The sequence below is a fragment of the Heterodontus francisci genome, chromosome 34 (genome assembly GCF_036365525.1).
Source record: "Heterodontus francisci isolate sHetFra1 chromosome 34, sHetFra1.hap1, whole genome shotgun sequence".
NCBI lineage: Eukaryota > Metazoa > Chordata > Chondrichthyes > Heterodontiformes > Heterodontidae > Heterodontus > Heterodontus francisci.
The window spans coordinates 4,994,636-5,013,654 of record NC_090404.1 but is presented as its reverse complement, the minus strand read 5'-3'; the positions used below and the strand labels follow the sequence as shown (position 1 = coordinate 5,013,654).

At 44.0% G+C, this 19,019-nt stretch overlaps 1 protein-coding gene across 1 annotated transcript; it reads left to right on the top strand.

The window, feature by feature from the left end:
* Window positions 1-122: 122 nt before the first annotated feature.
* Window positions 123-6,322, top strand: LOC137348532 (zinc finger protein 774-like; the record flags this gene model as incomplete). Its single annotated transcript, XM_068013836.1, has 1 exon — window positions 123-6,322. A coding segment is annotated over one exon (1,047 nt), but the record flags the coding sequence as incomplete, so codon positions are not given.
* Between the last annotated feature and the right edge of the window lie 12,697 nt (window positions 6,323-19,019).

The following is a 19,019-nucleotide window of genomic DNA, read 5'->3' as shown; positions in this document are numbered from 1 at the left end:
GTTCCAGTACACTGACTGTGGAAAGAGCTTTAATTAATTGCACAGCCTGAAAAAAACATCACAGCATTCACAGTGGGGAGAAACTGTGTACGTGTTCTGTGTGTGGCTGAGGTTTCATTTGATCGTCAAGCCTGGAGAGACACAAGGATACCCGCACCACGGAGAAACCGTGGAAATGTGGGGATTGTGGGAAGGGATTCAATTACCCATGTCAGCTGGAAACTCATCGACGCAGCCACACTGGGGAGAGGCCGTTCAACTGCTCTGTGTGTGGGAAGAGATTCCCTAATCCATCTAATCTGCTGACACACCAGCTTGTTCACACAGATAACAGAGCTTTTAAATGTTCTGACTGTGAGAAGAGTTTTAAAAGCACAAATGATCTACTGAAACACCAACGCAGTCACACTGGGGAGAGGCCGTTCACCTGCTCAGTGTGTGGGAAGGGATTCTCTCGGCCGACCCACGTTCTAACACACGAGCGAGTTCACACTGGGGAGAAGCCGTTTACCTGCTCCTTGTGTGGGAAGGGATTCATTCAGTTGTCCCACCTCCTGACACACCAACTTGTTCACACAGACAAGAGACCTTTTAAGTGTTCTGACTGTGAGAAGAGGTTTAAAAGTAAAAACCAGCTGTTGCAACACCAACGCACTCACACTGGGGCGAGGCCATTCACCTGCTCTGAGTGTGGGAAGAGATTCCCTAATCCATCCTCCCTGCTGACACACCAACTTGTTCACACAGATAAAAGACCTTTTAAATGTTCTGACTGTGAGAAGAGGTTTAAAAGTAAAAACTACCTTCTGCAACACCAACGTACTCACACTGGGGAGAGACCGTTTACCTGCACTGACTGTGGGAAGGGATTCACTAATCGATCCATCCTGCTAAAACACCAGCGAGTTCACACTGGGGAGAAGCCATTCACCTGCTCCGTGTGTGAGAAGGGATTCACTCAGTCGTCCCACCTCCAAACACACCAACTTGTTCACACAGATAAGAGGCCGTTTAAATGTTCCGACTGTGAGAAGAGATTTAAAAGTAAAGGCAATCTGCTGAAACATCAGCAAGTTCACACTGGGGGGAGGCCGTTCACCTGCTGTGATTGTGGGAAGGGATTTGCTGATTCAAGTAATCTGCTGAGACACCAGCAAGTTCACAAGTGACTGCAGGGATTGAATTCTGTTGCTGTTATTGCTGCTGTTAATCACATCCGGGGCTGAATCCTGACTGGAAGCTTGTTTTCAGTTGGGTTTCCACAGGGCTCAGTACCAGGCCGCTTGGTTTATATTGTATGTATCAATAATTTAGGCTTAAGTGGGGGGGGGGGCATGATTAAGAAGTTTGCAGATGATACTCAAAGCCAACCAGATGTCCAGTTTTTGTAAGAAAGCTGCAGACTGCAGGAAGCTCTCAATGGACTGGTCAGATGGGCAGAAAACTGGCAAAGGGAATTTAACTGGGAAAGTGAGAGAATGCATTTGGGGAGAACAAATAAGGCAAGGGAATACACAGTGAATGATAGGATCCTGCAAAGTGTAGAAGAACAGAAGGACCTTGGAATACACATCCAGAGATATGTGAAGGTCGTAGGCCAGGTAGATAAGATGGTCAAGAAGGCATATGAGATACTTTCCTTTATTAGTATAAGAGTCAGCATTTATAGCCCATCCCAAATTGCCCTTGAACTGAGTGGCCTGCTAGGCCATTTAAGAGTCAACCACCTTGCTGTGGGTCTGGAGGCATATGTAGGCCAGACCAGGTAAGGACAGCAGATTTCTTTCCCTAAAGGACATAAGTGAACCAGATGGGATTTTACAACAAACGACAACAGTTTCGTGACCATCATTAGACTAGCTTTTTTAATTCCAGATTTTCTATTAATTGATTTCAAATTTCACCATCTGCCAGGGTGGGATTCAAACCCATGTCCCCAGAGTACTAGCTAGGCCTCTAGATTACTAGTCCAGTGGTATTGCCACTGCCTCCCCTAAAGTGAAACCACCGCTAGAATAAATGTACATTCTGGTCACCGCATTGTAGGGTAGGAGTGATTGCAACAGAGAGGGTACTGAGGAGATTTATGAAGATGTTGTCAAGACTGGAGAATTTTAGCTGTTGGGAAAGATTGGATAGGCTGGGGTTGTTTTCTTTGGAACAGAGGAGGCTGAGGGGAGATTTAATTGAAGTATAAAATTATGCAGGGCCTAGATATAGTGGATAGGAAGGACCTATTTCTCTTAGCGGGAAGGTTAATAACCAAGGGGCATAGATTTATAGTCATTTGCAGAAGCATTAGAGGGAAATGGAGAAATCATTTCACTGGGAGGGTGCTGGGGGTCTGGAACTCACTGCCTGAAATGGTGGTAGAGACAGAAACCCTCATCACATTAAAAAAACACTTGGATATGCGCTTGGGTTTCTGTAACCTACAGGGCAATGGACCAAGAGCTGGAAAGTGGGATTAGGCTGGTTAGCTCTGTTTTTGGCTGGCATAGATATGATGGGCCAAATAGCCTCCTTGTGCTTCATAAGTTTTCTCTGTTTCTATTCTGACAGTTGAAGATTATTTCTGCTGATAATAACAGCTCGATTTGGGCTGGATGTTAATATTCGGGATAGATTAGAAATAAATCAGCTTTGTTTTAAACACACTGTTGTAGATTTTTGTCTTTCCCACCTGAAAGGAAAAATGGACAAATGCGAGTTAATTAAGGAAAGCCACCTTGGATTTCTTACGGGAAAATCATATTTAACTAACGTGCTGGAGTGTTTTGAGGAGGTAACAGAGAGGGTTGATGAGGGCAATGCTGTTGATGTAGTGTACATGGACTTTCAAAAGATATTTGATACAGTGCCATACAACAGGCTTGTGTGCATGCTTGTAGCTCATGGAATAAAAGGGACGGTAGCAACATGGACATGAAATTGGCTGAGTGACAGGAAACAAAAAGTAGTGGTTAATGGATGTTTTTCGGGCTGGAGGAAGGTTTGTAGTGGAGTTCCCCAATATCAGTGTTGGGACCCTTCCTTTTCCTGCTATATATTCATGACCTGGACCTTGGTGTACAGGGCACAATTTCAAAGTTTGCAGATGATGAGAAACTTGGAAGCATTGTGAACTGTGAGGAGGATAGTGTAGACCTTCAAAAGGACATAGACAAGTTGGTGAATTGGGCAAACAGGTGGCAAATGAAGTTCAATGCAGAGAAATGTGAAGTGATTCATTTTGGTAGGAAGAACATGGAGAGACAATATAGAATAAAGGGTACAATTCTAAAGGGGGTGCAGGAGCAGAGGAGCCTGGGTTTATATGCGCGTAAGTCATTAAAGTTGGCAGGACAGGTTGAGAGAGCAGTTAATAAAGTATCCTGGACTTTATCAATAGGGGCATAGAGTACAAGAGCAAGGAGGTTATGTTGAACTTGGAGAAAACACTACTTCGGCCTCAGCAGGAGTATTGCGTCCAATTCTGGGCACTGCACTTGAGGAAAGACGTGAGGGCATTGGAGAGAGACCAGAAGAAATTCATGAGAATGGTTCCAGGGATGAGGAATTTCAGTTATGAAGATAGATTGGAAAAGTTAGGACTGTTTTTTTCTGGAGAAGAGAAGGCTGAGAGGTGATTTGACAGCGGTATTCAAAATCATGACGGGTCTGGACAGAGTAGAGAGAAACTGTTCCCACTTGTGAAACGATTGAGAACAAGAGGGCACAGATTGAAAGTATTTGGTAAGAGAAGCAAAAGTGACATGAGGAACAACATTTTCGGGCAGCGAGTGGTTAAGATCTGGAATGCACTGCCTGAGAACATGGTGGAGGCAGGTTCAATTGAAGCAATCAGAAGGGAATTAGACAGTTATATGAAGGGGAAGAATGTGCAGCGTTATGGAGAGAAGGCAGAGTAATGGGACTGAAGAAATTGCTCTTTCAGAGAGCCAGTGTGGACACGATGGGCCGAATGGCCTCCTTCTGCGTTGTAACAATTCTGTGATTCTGTGAATGTTTAACATCACCAGGCTGGAGCTCAGAAAGGACAATCTGGGAGGAGGATCGTACGGCAGGAACAGAACTTCAGCCTGGACACAGTCCTTCAGGGCAACACTGAGAGGGACAGAGGACACTTTGGTCTTTCTCGTCTCTCTTCACTGACAGCAAAGTCCCCGTGTGGGTTAATCCTGAGGTGTGTAAGAAATGTGTCCCAGTTGCTCTCTTCCTTGGCTCAGAGTTCCTGCCATGGAACAGAAAGCTTTACAACTGCGTTTAGGGTCAGGAAGAACAGTGGTAAATGCTAGAAATGTGATGTCAAATCAGAGATTGGTGTAAAACTGTGATCTGTTCCCGACTGAAAGTGAAATTGCAGTTTTAAGTTTCCAGTCTGAAAATGACTGTGGTAATTATTCTACAAAGATTTAACATGTTTGTGTGACAGGCCTGAATCTACCATTTCAAAGTAGACGTTAACTTATTTAAAACAAACCCATTTAAAATAAATAGGTTAAGGTGTTCATTCAAATAGCAGACCGAGGAGTTCACAGGAGTCTGTTAACTGCTGGGACAATAATACAACACACATTTGATCTCCAGATAATGAAGAACCTGCAGTGTTACCAGGAATTCCCTGTTTTATTGACGTGTGCAAGTTAGACAAGAGGATAATTAAAACTAAATAACCCGGAGCATCCATGAGGGTGTGATCCCGACAGTTATTCTGGAATTACTCCTGCTGTGGAACTCCATCACTGACCCTGCTGAAGGTTGTAGGCTCAGGGAGTGGAGCCTCCAGGAGCTGGGTTTCAGTATCCTGAGAAATATACATTGAGGAAATAGAGGAATCCTTACTAAGGAACTATCTGGGGTTTTACCTGCTAGTGTAGGTCTTGGGGTGAATGATTCCTGACTCCCTGAACTGTCTTACATTAAACCCAGTTTGGATCAAGATGAATTCAGTTTACAGGTTAATAGGGACAAATATCACCCACAATTGAGGGAGACAAAAAGCAGCCATTAGAGAAGCTCAGAGATGGTGCATAATTGTGGTATTAATATGAAAAGCTTTTCCAGCTACGTCAGGAGTCAGATATAGTAACATAGAGTTACAGAGAATTACAATGAGTACGTAGCGTTACATCGAATCAACAGCAGTGATTCTCAAAGATGTTTGGTTGAAGGACCCTTTTCAAATGGATTAGTAATCAGAGACCCCACACCTAAATTATACTGTCAACTCCTTGTACATTTACATTTCTGAATGTAAAGTTCAAGGGACTTGCAGGAAAGTTTTTCAGGACTGTCTGTTATAGTGAACATTGATGTGATTGGTGATGTGAAAACTTTTATCCTCCTTTCAGCTGAAAGGTAACCTGACAGGAAATATCCACTGAGAATTAATTTTACAATGAAAATGATACACGAGTGTTAATTCAGCTTTATATCACCTCCCAGTGGGAATGTCCTGTCCTGTCGGTGCTGGGTCAGGCCCTGTCCAGCCCCGGTAACATGGATCATCTCGACATCCATGTGTGAGGAAGACAATCCCAGATATGATTTGCTCTGAATTAAATTTCTTGTTTTATATTTCACTCCTGGGAACGGTTTGTTTACTGAGGGTTGGATTATCATTACAATGACAACACATACTGTATCCACCCATCATTCTCCCTGGACTCACCATCGTCTTGCAGTCGGGATCATGTATCTATGAAGGGGAGGTTGTTGTCCTGTCTAGACCATCCTGAATACCCTTGTGTGCAGACTTTTATCTGAACAGTTGGCTTGTTGAATGTACTTTGTTGCAAGGGCTTTGGTGTCAAAGCTTGTTTTTTGAGACAGTCATTTACTGGAAAATGAAGCTTAAAAACTTCAGAGTTCTGGGACGTCAGAACCAGATGAAATAAAACAGAGTCATGTGACCAGAGCTAGTCAATGGTCAGTTCCCAGGTCTGCAGTGTGGAAACAAGCTGCAGGCTGTACTACTTCCAGACAAGCTGTTGGTTTTTCCAAAGACAGGCTGCAAAAAGGCCTTTTTCTGGGAGCTGGCCCTTGGCAAATATGAGTTGCGGCAACTGTTTTAAAGAGTTACGGGTGGAACCATGCCATTAAAACTGTTGTGAGCAGGTCCGAGGACATTGAGAGGTGACAAGACTGAAACGTTATAGGACAGAATGCAACACTCGCTATAGACAAGAAGACAACACATCTGTGTTTGTGTCTTGGAGGACAGGAGTTGGAAATCCACCTGAAGAAGTTCATGGTTTTGAGGAACTTTATGACCATTCGGTGCCATCTCTGCTGAGCAGACTGCCGAGTAAATCTGAGAGATCTATCTTTACATCTGATAATTAATGTGTAATCTTTAAGTAGATATACTGTGATTTGCTTGTTCATGTTTCATTTATGTTGCTTTTGGTTTTAGTGTTAAAGTAAAGTTTATAGAACTGAAATGTTGTCTGTTTGGTTTTTCTATTGGGGCTGGTCAGTAATTTTGATTCTTTTGCTTTGGTGATCTCCACGGGGATCATAACACCCTGCTCCATAACTGTCAGGAATTGAAGGCCCCGGTAGTGAGAGAGGAGCCACAGGGCATCAGTCTTGGTGATCCTGTAAAATAGAGGAACACATGAGCAGGAGGAGGCCATTCAGCCCCTCCAGCTTGTTCCACCATTCAGTTACCTTATGACTGATCTGTATCGCAATTACATTTACTCTGTTTAGTTCCATATCTTTCAATAACCTTACCCAACAAAAATATATCCATCTCAAGTTTTGAAATTCACTCTGTCTCTCACTGTGAGCCTGTCACTCTTTCTCTTTCGTCTTTCACTCTCTTTATCTTTCTCTCTCCTTCTACCTGTCTCACTCTCTGATTATCTCTCACTCTGTCTGTCTATCTCTCTCTTGGTCTCATTTTCTATTACACTGACATTGATTCTCCATTTCAGACACAGAGTAGCTGCTACTCCAAGGTCAACACAACACCCAAGATGAGCCCAGGGCTGTGACCACAGACAGAACACAATTAGACCAATGTTCCCAGTCATTTCCAATCAGGGTCCATGAAGCCGATGGTGGATAAGAACGACATCAACTCGAGTGGAAGGAAATTGGACTCATCCTGGTGTGAGTCAGGTACTGACTTAAAGACCCACTGATCGTCCCTTTTTGTGATATCACCATCTCCTACCTACGAGTGTTATGAAAAGGTGAACTTCTGTGCAGCAAAAATGTTGGTTTGTCCAGATATATAAAAATTGCCGCAATATCAATCCCACTTTAATTTTAAACATGTGAATGAAGTGATTTGAACTAATAATCCTACTGGTTTAGCTGTGGGTTTATAATATTGGCAGCTTCAGAGAGTCTAATCAACCTAAAAGGCTCCTGTTAGATATATTTCCTAAGTGGATTTAAATTTAACCCAGGTTTGCAGGCGTGATGCTCTATTCACACATCGAAGTTGAGAGAGAGGATGTGGGACACAGGCTAAGTCCAGTAGCTGAAAGTGAATTACAGACTGGAATTTGTGTTTAGTTATTCTGGGTGTGTTGCTGATACCTTTCCTGAATTCCAAGGCTCACAGAGGTACTCCAGAAGGTATGGGGAGCTGAGACTTGTCCGAGAGGAACCAAAGGTATGAGAACTGAAATAATCTAGAATTAGAAAGGAACCAAAATGGAACAGTCGGTAATAGGACATCAATTAGTCTCCTCTTGGAAAAATTTAGGACCCAACAAAGTGTGTGTTTGAAACAACATTAATTCATTTGAGAATTATCAGAATGTTAAACTCCAGCCCAGTTATAGCAGTTATTTACATCAGCAGAAATAAACCCCAACTGTCAGAATGAACATGGTTCAGTTCTGGATGTCTTTAACAGCAGCAGTTACAGCAGAATCCAATCCCTGCTGTCACTTGTGAATTCACTGGTGTTTCAGCAGGTGCAATGACTGAGTGAATTCCTTCCCAGACACAGAGCAAATGATCAGCCTCTCCCTATTGTGTGCATGGGTGTTTCAGCAACTCTTTTTTTAAAGCCCTTCTCACAGTCAGAACATGTAAAAGGTCTCTGATCACTGTGAACAAGTTGATGTTCAGTGAGGCACGATGGAGGGTATGGAGGGCGCTAGCTATGAAGAGAGGTTGAGCAGATTAGGATTATTTTCATTAGAAAGACGGAGGTTGAGGGGGGACCTGATTGAGGTGTACAAAATCATGAGAGGTATAGACAGGGTGGATAGCAAGAAGCTTTTTCCCCAGAGTGGGGGATTCAATTACTAGGGGTCACGAGTTCAAAGTGAGAGGGGCAAAGTTTAGGGGGGAAATGCGTGGAAAGTTCTTTATGCAGAGGGTGGTGGGTGCCTGGAACGCGTTGCCAGCGGAGGTGGTAGACGCGGGCACGATAGTGTCTTTTAAGATGTATCTAGACAGATACATGAATGGGCAGGAAGCAAAGAGATACAGACTCTTAGAAAATAGGCGACATGTTTAGATAGAGGATATGGATCGGCGCAGGCTTGGAGGGCCGAAGGGCCTGTTCCTGTGCTGTAATTTTCTTTGTTCTTTGGTTGTTTCTTTGAGGCGGGATGACTGAGTGGGTCCCTTCTGTAAGAGTTCTGGGTATTATTAACTCTCACTCTGAGTCTTCACCTAATTAATATTTATTTGTGCCTTTGAGACTATGTGGGCAATAAGAGACAATCTGGTGTTGTAACATCAAGAAAAATTTATTAAGTAACAAAAGTAATACTTATCAAAAGTTAGACAGTGACTTCACTGACTTAATGTGGGTCTTGCCTCCTGGTTGCAAGTCGTCGCGTGGTCTCTCTCTCTGTCACTTCAGGTATACAGTCTCCAAATGCAGCTAGTCTTTTTAACCCTTTCTGGTGCACTACCCCTGCTCATGATCAGTGGTGTTCCTAGTCCCTGGTTCAGGCAGTGCATGACCGGTCTCTGATTGTATTTTTCAGAGTGGCAGTGTGATAGAATACTCCCCGCTTGCCTGAATGCATGCAGCTCCAAAAATGCTCAACAAACTCGACATCATCCAGGTCAAAGCAGCCCACTTGATTGGCACCCCATCCACTACCTTCAACATTCACTCCCTTCACCACCAATGCACAGTGGGACCAGTGTGTACCATCTACAAGATGCACTGCAGCAACTCACCAAGGCTCCTTAGACAGCACCTTCCAAACCTGTGACCTCTACCACCTAGAAGGACAAGGGCAGCAGATGCATGGGAACATCACCACCTGCAGGTTCCCCTCCAAGCCACACACCATCCTGACTTGGAACTATATTGCTGTTCCTTCACATTGGGTCAAAATCCTGGAACTTCCTTCCTAACAGCACTGTGGGTGTATCTACTCCACATGGACTGCAGTGGTTCAAGAAGGCAGCTCAGCACCACCTTCTCAAGGGCAATTAGGGGTGGACAATAAATGCTGGCCTGGCCAGCGATGTCCACATCCCAGGAAAGAATAAAAAATCAATCTGGTTCAGCCTCAGAAAGTTGCCAGGGAGAGGGATGGTGTTGGTGGCTAGGGGGCAGAGTTTGTTGGGGCGAGGGAAACTGAAGACAATAGTTCCCAATATCTCCATCAACACTCTGGGTCTGGGTCCGGACAGCTGAATGATGCCTTTGATCCTTCCTGTCCTCAGTCCGGATATCACTGAACCAGCTGTTTATCTGGATTGATGATCCAGACCTTCCGCTGGCTCCTCTTGTCCGACGGCACAATTCACTCTCCCTCCAGGGTTTGTTTCGACCAGTTACCATGTTTCACTTCTCATATTTGGACAGTGAACTCAGTCCTCTGAGCCCTGTTATTCTCTCATCTTGTCTTTGAGCTTCACTTGTGTATTGTCAGACCAGCAACACCTTGCTCACAGTTTTAACACACTCATGGAGGGAGCAGTTCATTTTCTACACATCAGAATTTAATCCTTTCTCTCTTTTCCTGTCAGCAATGACCTTGTTTACAGGAACACAGATTGCAATTGTTCTGGGGATCTAACTTTGCCTAACATAGTTCAGTCTTCACAGAAACATCATTTCATAGAATCATAGAAATCATCAAATGGTTACAGCACAGAAGGAGGCCATTTGGCCTGTCATGTCCCTGCCAGCTCTCTGCAAGAGCAACACAGCTAGTCCCACTCCCTCACCTTTTCCCCAGAGCCCTGCAAAGTTTTCCTCTTCAGACAATTCTCCATTTCCCTTTTGCAGGCCTCAATTGAATCTGCCTCCAGCACATTCTCAGGCATTGTATTCCAGATCCAAACCACTCACTGCATAAAAAAGATTTTCCTCATGTCGCTGTTGCTTTTTTTTCCCCAATCACCTTAACTTAGTGTCCTCTGGTTCTCGATCCTTCCAGTTTCTCCTTACCTACTCTGCCCAGACCCCTCATGATTTTAAACACTGTTCAGTTAACATCATATAATGATTCATGATAAACATCACAGTGATCTATAATAGTATAATAATCCACAATAAGCATCATGACTAATTATTTACAATACTGTAATGGTCAAGATAAACATGAAATCGATTCATAGAAACTTACAGCCGAGAAGGAGGCTATTCGGCCCGGCATATCTGTGCTGGCTCCGTGATAAAGCAGTCATGCTTAGACCCACATCCCAGTTTATTTCTGTCTGTAACATTGCAAGTTTCTCATCAAGTTCCTGTCCAACTCCCCTTTAAAATGATTTATGGAATCCACCTTTTCAGGCAGAGCATTCCAGATCCTGACAACTCTCTGAGTGGAAACATTTCTCCTCATCTCCATCTTTTGCCAATGATTTTGAATCTATGACTCTGGTTATTTATCCACTCACCAGAGGAAATAGTTTTTCTCTGTCTTCTCTATCAAAATCTCTCTCATCATCGTTTAGTTTAGTTTAGAGATACAGCACTGAAACAGGCCCTTTGGGCCACTGAGTCTGTGCCAACCATCAACCACCCATTTATACTAATCCCATATTCCTACCACATCCTCACCTGTCCCTATATTTCCCTACTACCTACCTATACTAGGGGCAATTTATAATGGCCAATTTACCTATCAACCTGCAAGTCTTTTGGCTTGTGGGAGGAAACCCACGCAGACACAGGGAGAACTTGCAAACTCCACACAGGCAGTACCCAGAATTGAACCTAGGTCACTGGAGCTGTGAGGCTGCGGTGCTAACCACTGCGCCACCCCATCGTGAAAACCTCTATTAGCTCACCTCTTAACCTTCTCTGTTTCAAGGATAACATTCCTAAATTTTCCAACCTCTCCTGATAGCTGAAGTTCCCCACCACTGGTAATATCCTGGTAAATCTCCTCTGTCGCCTTTCGAAGGCTTTTACATCTTTCCTGAAGTGTGGTGTCCAGAATTGTCCATAATATCCAGCTGAGGCCTAACCAGTGATTTATAAAGTCTCAGCATGATCTCTTTATTCCTCTATTCAATTAATATTCTATTATTCTATTCCTCTATTTACCCAGATGCTTTTTAACCACCTTATCAAGTTGCCCTGCCACCTTTAATGATTTGTGTATACGGACACTTTTCAAAGTTATGCCTTTTATAATTAGTCTGTCTTTCTATATCAGTCCTCCCAAAGTACATCACTTCATATTTCTCCACATTGCACTCCATCTGCCATGATTCTGCCCATTTCACCATCCTGTCTCTGCCATCCTGATGCTTCATCATCATCTAATACTTTGCCAAGTTTTGTATCATCTGTGAACTTTACAATGCTGCTCCCGAAATGCGTCATTGACCGTGAATCACTTTGGGATGTTCTGAGGGTGGGAAAGGTGTTAAATCGACACAAGAACTTTCTTCCTCTTTTACAGCCTATTTAAAGATGTAGATTTTCCCCCAAAATTTAAATTGGCGATTAATATTCAAAGTTAACTGTTTGACTGCAGAATAACTTCAGCTGGGAGTCAGTGAATTAATTGGAAAGATCCCAGACACCGGTTCTTCAAGCGACACGACAGGCCCGTCAGCTCAATCAGGAGACCTCAGCAACTCCACATACTGTCCACAGGGGAGTTCTCCTGGTGCAGTGGGACAAACATTCCTGCTTCAACCAACAGCACCGGAAAAACTTGACTAATCGGCCACTCAAAGTCACACAGCATCCTGACTTCAGCATATATCACAACTCCTTCATTGAGGGCAAAAATACTGGACTTCCATATCTAACAGCATTTTGAGACCACATGAACTGCAGTGGTTGATGAAGAAAGCCCACCTTCTCAAGTGAAATTGGGGATTGACAATATTTTCTGGCCTTACAAACGACGACCACAAGAATTAAACATCTCCCTATACGAAATAAATTTTAAAAAAGCTCTGCCGAAACACTTACTATTAAAACAATATTATTTTACATTACATATAGAGAGCGCTTTTCAGCACAATCTCTCGAAGAATCAACCTCCCTTGAGCGGCTGACATTGGAAACTGGTGCGCCCCACTGTGCTGAAAAGTACTCGGGGTTAAAGCCAGCCTTTTTGCGCCTGCGCATTGCCGCTCTTCTGATGGAGATACAGCATATTCCTCGGCGCGGAGCATTCTGGGTAGCAGTAACCACCATTCTTCCGGTATGGGCCGCACAGAGAAAAGCACTTTGTTAGAATAATTGCATTAATAACTTGCCAGTGAGTGTTTAACTGAACCCAGCCAGAGGCAGCATCTTCAAGGCAGGGAGAAAAGTCGACAGAAAGGTACAAGGTGGGAGATGGTGCGATGCGTTTGGATTTCAGCACAAGGAGGAGGCAGATTGTGTGGGACGAAGATTTACATCTTCGGGGAAACAAAAGAGGAAAGTATGTTCCACTTTAACTAGAATTGTCTGCTCTGGATTTCTTTCCTGTACTTACAATGAGGGCTTTTGTAAACTCCTTTCACATGATATTACAGGGGGAGAAGTCTTTGATGGGAAACTGAAACCATATCAAGATCTGACAGAGTTACTCGATTCATCAGCACCAGTATATAATGGTCCTTTGAATTTGGAAGGAGAGATGTATGTCTGTTCTGTCTGTGAGAAAAGATTTCAAACAGTGGTGTGACTGAAAAAGCACCGAGACACAAGCACCCGAGTGAGAGTGTTCCAGTGCACCGATCAATGGAAAGAGCTGTAATTAGTTACACAGCCTGAAAAAAAATTGTACCATTCACGAAACTTCAACTGATTATCCAACCTGAAGAGACACAAGGAGACCTGCATTATGGAGAAACCCATGGAAATATAGGGATTGTGGGAAGAGACTCCATTCCCTGTCCCATCTGGAAATTCATCGAGCAGTCAGACTGGGTAAGGCTGTTCACCTGTTCTGTCTGTGGGAAGAGATTAACTCAGTCACAAAACCTGCTGACCCACCAGCCATTTCACCCTAACAAAAGACCATTAAAATGTTCAGACTGTGGGAAGAGCTTGAAAAGCTTTAAAAGCTGATACCACCTGAAGCAACACCAGCGCATTCACACTGGAGAGCAGCCGTTTACATTTTGTGTGAATGGATTGACTCAAACATCCACCCTGCTGAGAATGCACTGACGATGTTGGTGCTTGACTGTGTTGGCGTGAGTCACTTAGTGAAAAAAAAAATGAACCCAACCCAGTCTCCCACATGGTAGGTGAGGCTACTCACCACTATACTACACACATGCTGGGCATTTCCTACAGTAGCATCAGAGCAAGAATCGTGCTATTAACAGACCTGGGCTAATTCACTAGCCAGAGGGGGGAATCAGTAATTGAGGAGATGGAAACAAAGAGCAAAAGAGAGAAAAAGAGACAGAGGAAGACAGACAGAGGGAGAGAGATTGATAGAGACCGAGAGAGAGAAAGGGAGAGACATATATAGAGAAATAGGGAATGACAGATAGAGAGACAGAGAGTGGAGTAGACATGGAAAGGAATAGATAATTCCATACTTTTGTTCATTGAGATTGACAGACGGAAAGGAAGAAAGATTTACATTTAAACAAGACCTTTCACAATCTCAGGACATTGCAAAGTGTTTTACAGCAAATGAAGTACATTTGAAGTGTAGTCACTGCCGTAATCTAATGACAGAGAGAAAAAAGTGGACGTCAAAATGCTGATTCAACAGATGCCAAAATCTGATCTTTAGAATGACATCTCAATGTGAAATCTTTCTTTCCAATCTATAAATATCTCATTATGTGTTTGATGCTGATTCAGCAGATGTAAACCTGAAGCTGAGTGAATAAATTTCACCTCGAATCCCTGATGAACCAGGAACAAAGCTTCCCAAATTCTATCAGGTCATCTCTCAGCCTTCTCTTTCTGGAGAAAAGAACCTCAGCCTGCTCAGACTTTCCTGGTTATTATAACCTCTGCGTTCCGCCAAAGTTGTGAGTGAACTTTTATTTTCCTTTTCATTGCGAGAACTCTGACAGCAGTAGAAACAATTCCTAATGTCAGAGGGATTTCAGTTTGGTCTATTTTTATTTATTAATTCATTCTCTCAATGTCCCCATTATCCTAACCACTGGATCACAACTACTCAGTCTCAGTCTGTTTCAATGTTGCTCAGTGACAATTTCAATCATCATCCGCTTTGCAGCATACGGGCACTGAGTCACTAAATAGTCTCCACTGAAGACAATACAGAAAGATGCCATCTCCTCTTGTATCTATTTATCCTGATATTTCCATCTGTAATATTTGAATATGAAACAACATAAATAATAGGAATGCAGGCTGAGATGGTAAAAATGTGTTCACCCCCCTCGGGGGACTGAAAGACACATAGAGCAAAACACAAAGACACGTAGACCGAGAGTGATGGAGAGCTAAAGAGAGACAGACTGAGAGAGAGAGAGAGAAAGAGAATTACCCACTTGCCTCACTCTTGATCGATTTGTGACCAAAGATTTCATGAATGCTTGCAGCTAAATGGAAATGAGGAAACCCCTGTAGCGGTTGGAAATTGCAAGATATTCTTCCACACAACAGACAACTTGTTCGGCAAAGACCCAGTTCAATATAGAAATACCCAGAGCGGAGTTAGCAAGATTTCAGACATGTGCAGGGAGAACCAATGGATTTGTAGTCAATGCCTTAACCAATCAGCCACGACTACACACAGCTGGGTGTTCTGACTGTTGTTAATACAAAATTATAATTAACATTGATGTGGGTGGTCCGGGAACTGAATATAAACATAAATAATAACAGCAGGATTAGGCCATAAACTCCCTCGAGTCTGCTCTGCCATTTAATAAGATCATGACTGATCCTCCACATCAACTACAATTTCACATACAATCCCTAAAGCGCCTGATTCCCTTACAGTCCAAAAATCTCTCCATCTCAGCCTTCAATATACTCATCGACTGAGCATCCACAGCTCTGTGGGAGACAGTTCCAAAGATTCACAACCCTCTGACTGAACAAATGTCTCCTCATCTCAGACTGAAATGATGCTCCTCTTGTCCTGATACTCTGCCCTAGTTCTGGACTCTCCAGCCCCGGGAAACAGCGTATCAGCACATTATGTGTCTCCTCATTTCAGGAAAAGAGGGTGACAGTAAACAGGAAACTACAGACCAGTTAGTCTAACATCTGTCACAGTGAAAATGCTGGAATCTATTATTAAGGAGGTTGTAGTAGGGCATTGAGTTCCAACACCTTAACCACGTGACCTTGCCTGCTGTGCAGGTAACGGTCAGCACCATGGGATTTATGTTATCTCGGGGTTTGTTTTTCATTGTTTGTCCATCAGGGTTGCAATTCCATTTGTGTTGGATATTGAAGAGAATCTCATTTCAGGATGAGGGCACAATGTAGGTAAATATTAAATCCCGGAACAAATCCTGAGTAAAATGGATGGCAATGTTTGGAAGCAGGTGCAGCTAAGAAGTGAAAATGTGAATGATGTTATTGATGATTGAGTGGAATGTATCACACCCTCAGGCTTTTGTCAGTCCAATTTCCAGAGCAAACTGAGACACCAGGGGGAAACCAACAGTTATCCTGCTGTGATGTAAAGTATCAAGCAACAAACAACAAACTTGAGCTAGCTCAGGTGGCAGTGCATTGGACTGTTTCTCTCAGGGTCCTGGGTTTGAGCCCCATGTTGGGTGAGTTTGAGTTTAAAATTTGCCATTTTACGGATGAATCCAGCTCTCCATTCCTCCGACACTCTCCCTGCCCTGAAACTGAATCTAACTCCTGAAAGCATTTGTTAATCTCACAATTGCTGGTTTATCAGTGAAACCTTCCCTCCACCTCACTGCAAGTGAGAGAGACAGGTTTGTAGCTGCAGCCGAATGTGCAATTACTGATGACACTTTAAAAGTGAGAATTCCACTCAAACCCTTGTCCCAACAAAACTGCTCAGAGCCACTTCCCGGGGGACCGATAGCAGTGGGATCACATCGAAAGTGTTCACGACGAGAATGATTTGATTAATTAGATTCGGAGGAGAAATTAGATAACTGCTCCTGCACGTTATTCACATCAAAGTGAAGATATTTTTCCTGTGTGATTTGTGGTTGTTTGATTAATGAAATGTTCACAACAGACAATGGAAGAGAAAGATTGAGCTATTCAGTGTGGGACAGAAGTGAGATAATTGAATGGAGAAGCAAAACATTCCCAACAACAGCAGGTGAGATGACTGATCCAGAACTGGTCCCCCATTTCCCTTTCTTTACTTGCTCCATTAACAACGCTTTTGACTTGAATCATCCTTTGTATATTCAAACAGTCTACTATCTGGCAAGGCCAGAAGGATACATTCCATAGCTAAGAGGTGCCAATTGCTCCCACCCTGACCACGTCAAGAGACGTTTTTGAATTGAATGGGTTCTTATGAAACAAAGAAGGTGTAAAGTAGCCACATCCTGGGCCATTGTTTGTCACCACAGGGAGTGTCTCCCAACAGAAGCAAGATGTGAGAGACCTCTAGCTTAAACGGTAGCTCTGTGGAGACAGAGAGAGAGAGAGAGACCCAGGAAAAAGCATCACCAAAGCTTGTCCAGCTGAGAGCTGGGGGGAAATCCAGCAAGCCAAAAAGGAAGGCACCCTGTTGTGAATTCTACATTTCATCATGTGCAGCAGAGAATTGGAAGTGATCCCCTGTCTTCAAACTGAACTTTCAACCAACAGAGAAATTTACAAACACCCCAGGCCTGCAAGTGAAGGGAAATTGACCTCTGGGAAAGTTCAACAGGTTTATCCCGAACCCCGAAACCCCACCCCACCTCGAACCACCTCTCTAGCTATCACTTCTTGTGAATGTGTGAGTGTGCATTTGCAGCAATTTTATGATAAGGCAAATTGTTCAATAAATAATTAATCTTCAGTTTTTAAACCCACAAGAAAACAAGTCGCTGGCAGGTATTTGACAAATAAAACACAAAGGGGTTAAAACCCTGTTAACAAAAACACTTGCTGTGGTCAGGTGGGAGTTGAACAGTGGGAACCAGTCACACCCCTCACCACGTGATCGCAACACTCTGTGGACCTACCCTGCAGTGCTGGTTCCTGGATATACCTGCCCCTGCAGTGCTGGTTCCTGGGTATACCTGCCCCTGCAGTGCTAGTTCCTGGGTATACCTGCCCTGCAGTGCTAGTTCCTGGGTATACCTGCCCCTGCAGTGCTAGTTCCTGGGTATACCTGCCCCTGCAGTGCTAGTTCCTGGGTATACCTGCCCCTGCAGTGTTAGTTCCTGGGTATACCTGCCCCTGCAGTGCTAGTTCCTGGGTATACCTGCTCTGCAGTGCTAGTTCCTGGGTATACCTGCTCTGCAGTGCTAGTTCCTGGGTATACCTGCCCCTGCAGTGCTAGTTCCTGGGTATACCTGCCCCTGCAGTGTTAGTTGCTGTCTATACATGTCCCACAGTGCTAGTTCCTGTCTATATATGTCCCGCAGTGCTAGTTCCTGTGTATACCAGCTCTGCAGTGCTAGTTCCTGGGTATACCTGCTCTGCACTGCTTGTTCCTGTGTATACCTGCCCTGCAGTGCTAGTTCCTGGCTATACCTGCCCTGCAGTGCTAGTTCCTGTGTATACCAGCTCTGCAGTGCTAGTTCCTGGGTATACCTGCCCTGCAGTGCTAGTTCCTGGGTATACCTGCTCTGCACTGCTTGTTCCTGTGTATGCCTGGCCTGCAGTGCTAGTTCCTGGATATATCTGCCCTGCAGTGCAAGTTCCTGTATATACCGGCCCTGCAGTGTCAGTTCTTGTGTATACCTGTCCCTCAGTGCTAGTTCCTGGGTATACCTGCTCTGCAGTGCTAGTTCCTGTGTATATTTGTTCCACAGTGTTGGATCCTGGGTATCCCTGTCCCGCAGTGCTAGTTCCTGCGTATACCTGCCCCTGCAGTGCTCGTCCCTGTGTATACCTGTCTTGCAGTGCTAGTTACTGTGTATACCTGCCCCGCAGTGCTAGTTACTGGGTATCCCTGTCCCGCAGCGCTAGTTACTGTGTATACCTGCCCCGCAGTGCTAGTTACTGTGTATACCTGCCCCGCAGTGCTAGTTACTGTGTATACCTGCCCTGCAGTGCTAGTTCCTGGGTATCCCTGTCCCGCAGCGCTAGTTTCTGTGTATACCTGCCCCGCAGTGATTGTTCCTTTGTGTACCTGTCCAACTTCGGTTGTCAGAGCTGAAACATGGGGAATTTTTCCAGGAATCTCACATCCTGGAAATGTGATTTTGAGAAAGTGCGGTTGAGACACTTTCCAAACAAAACTCGCCCCTTTCCCAGGATTAGAATGGTGTTTCCCGGAGGCTGAGGGAGACCAAATGGATCCTAACGAGAGGGATCTGATTCCGAAGATTCAGGGAAGGAAATTCCGATGAAGGGTCACTGACCCGAAACGTTCACTCTGCTTCTCTCTCCACAGATGCTGCCAGACCTGCTGAGTAGCTGCAGCATTTCTTGTTTTTATTTAAGGAAATTCAGAAGTTCCTTTGGGAGTTTAATGATTTTGTAATGGATATTTGTCCCGTGGTTTGGAACGGCG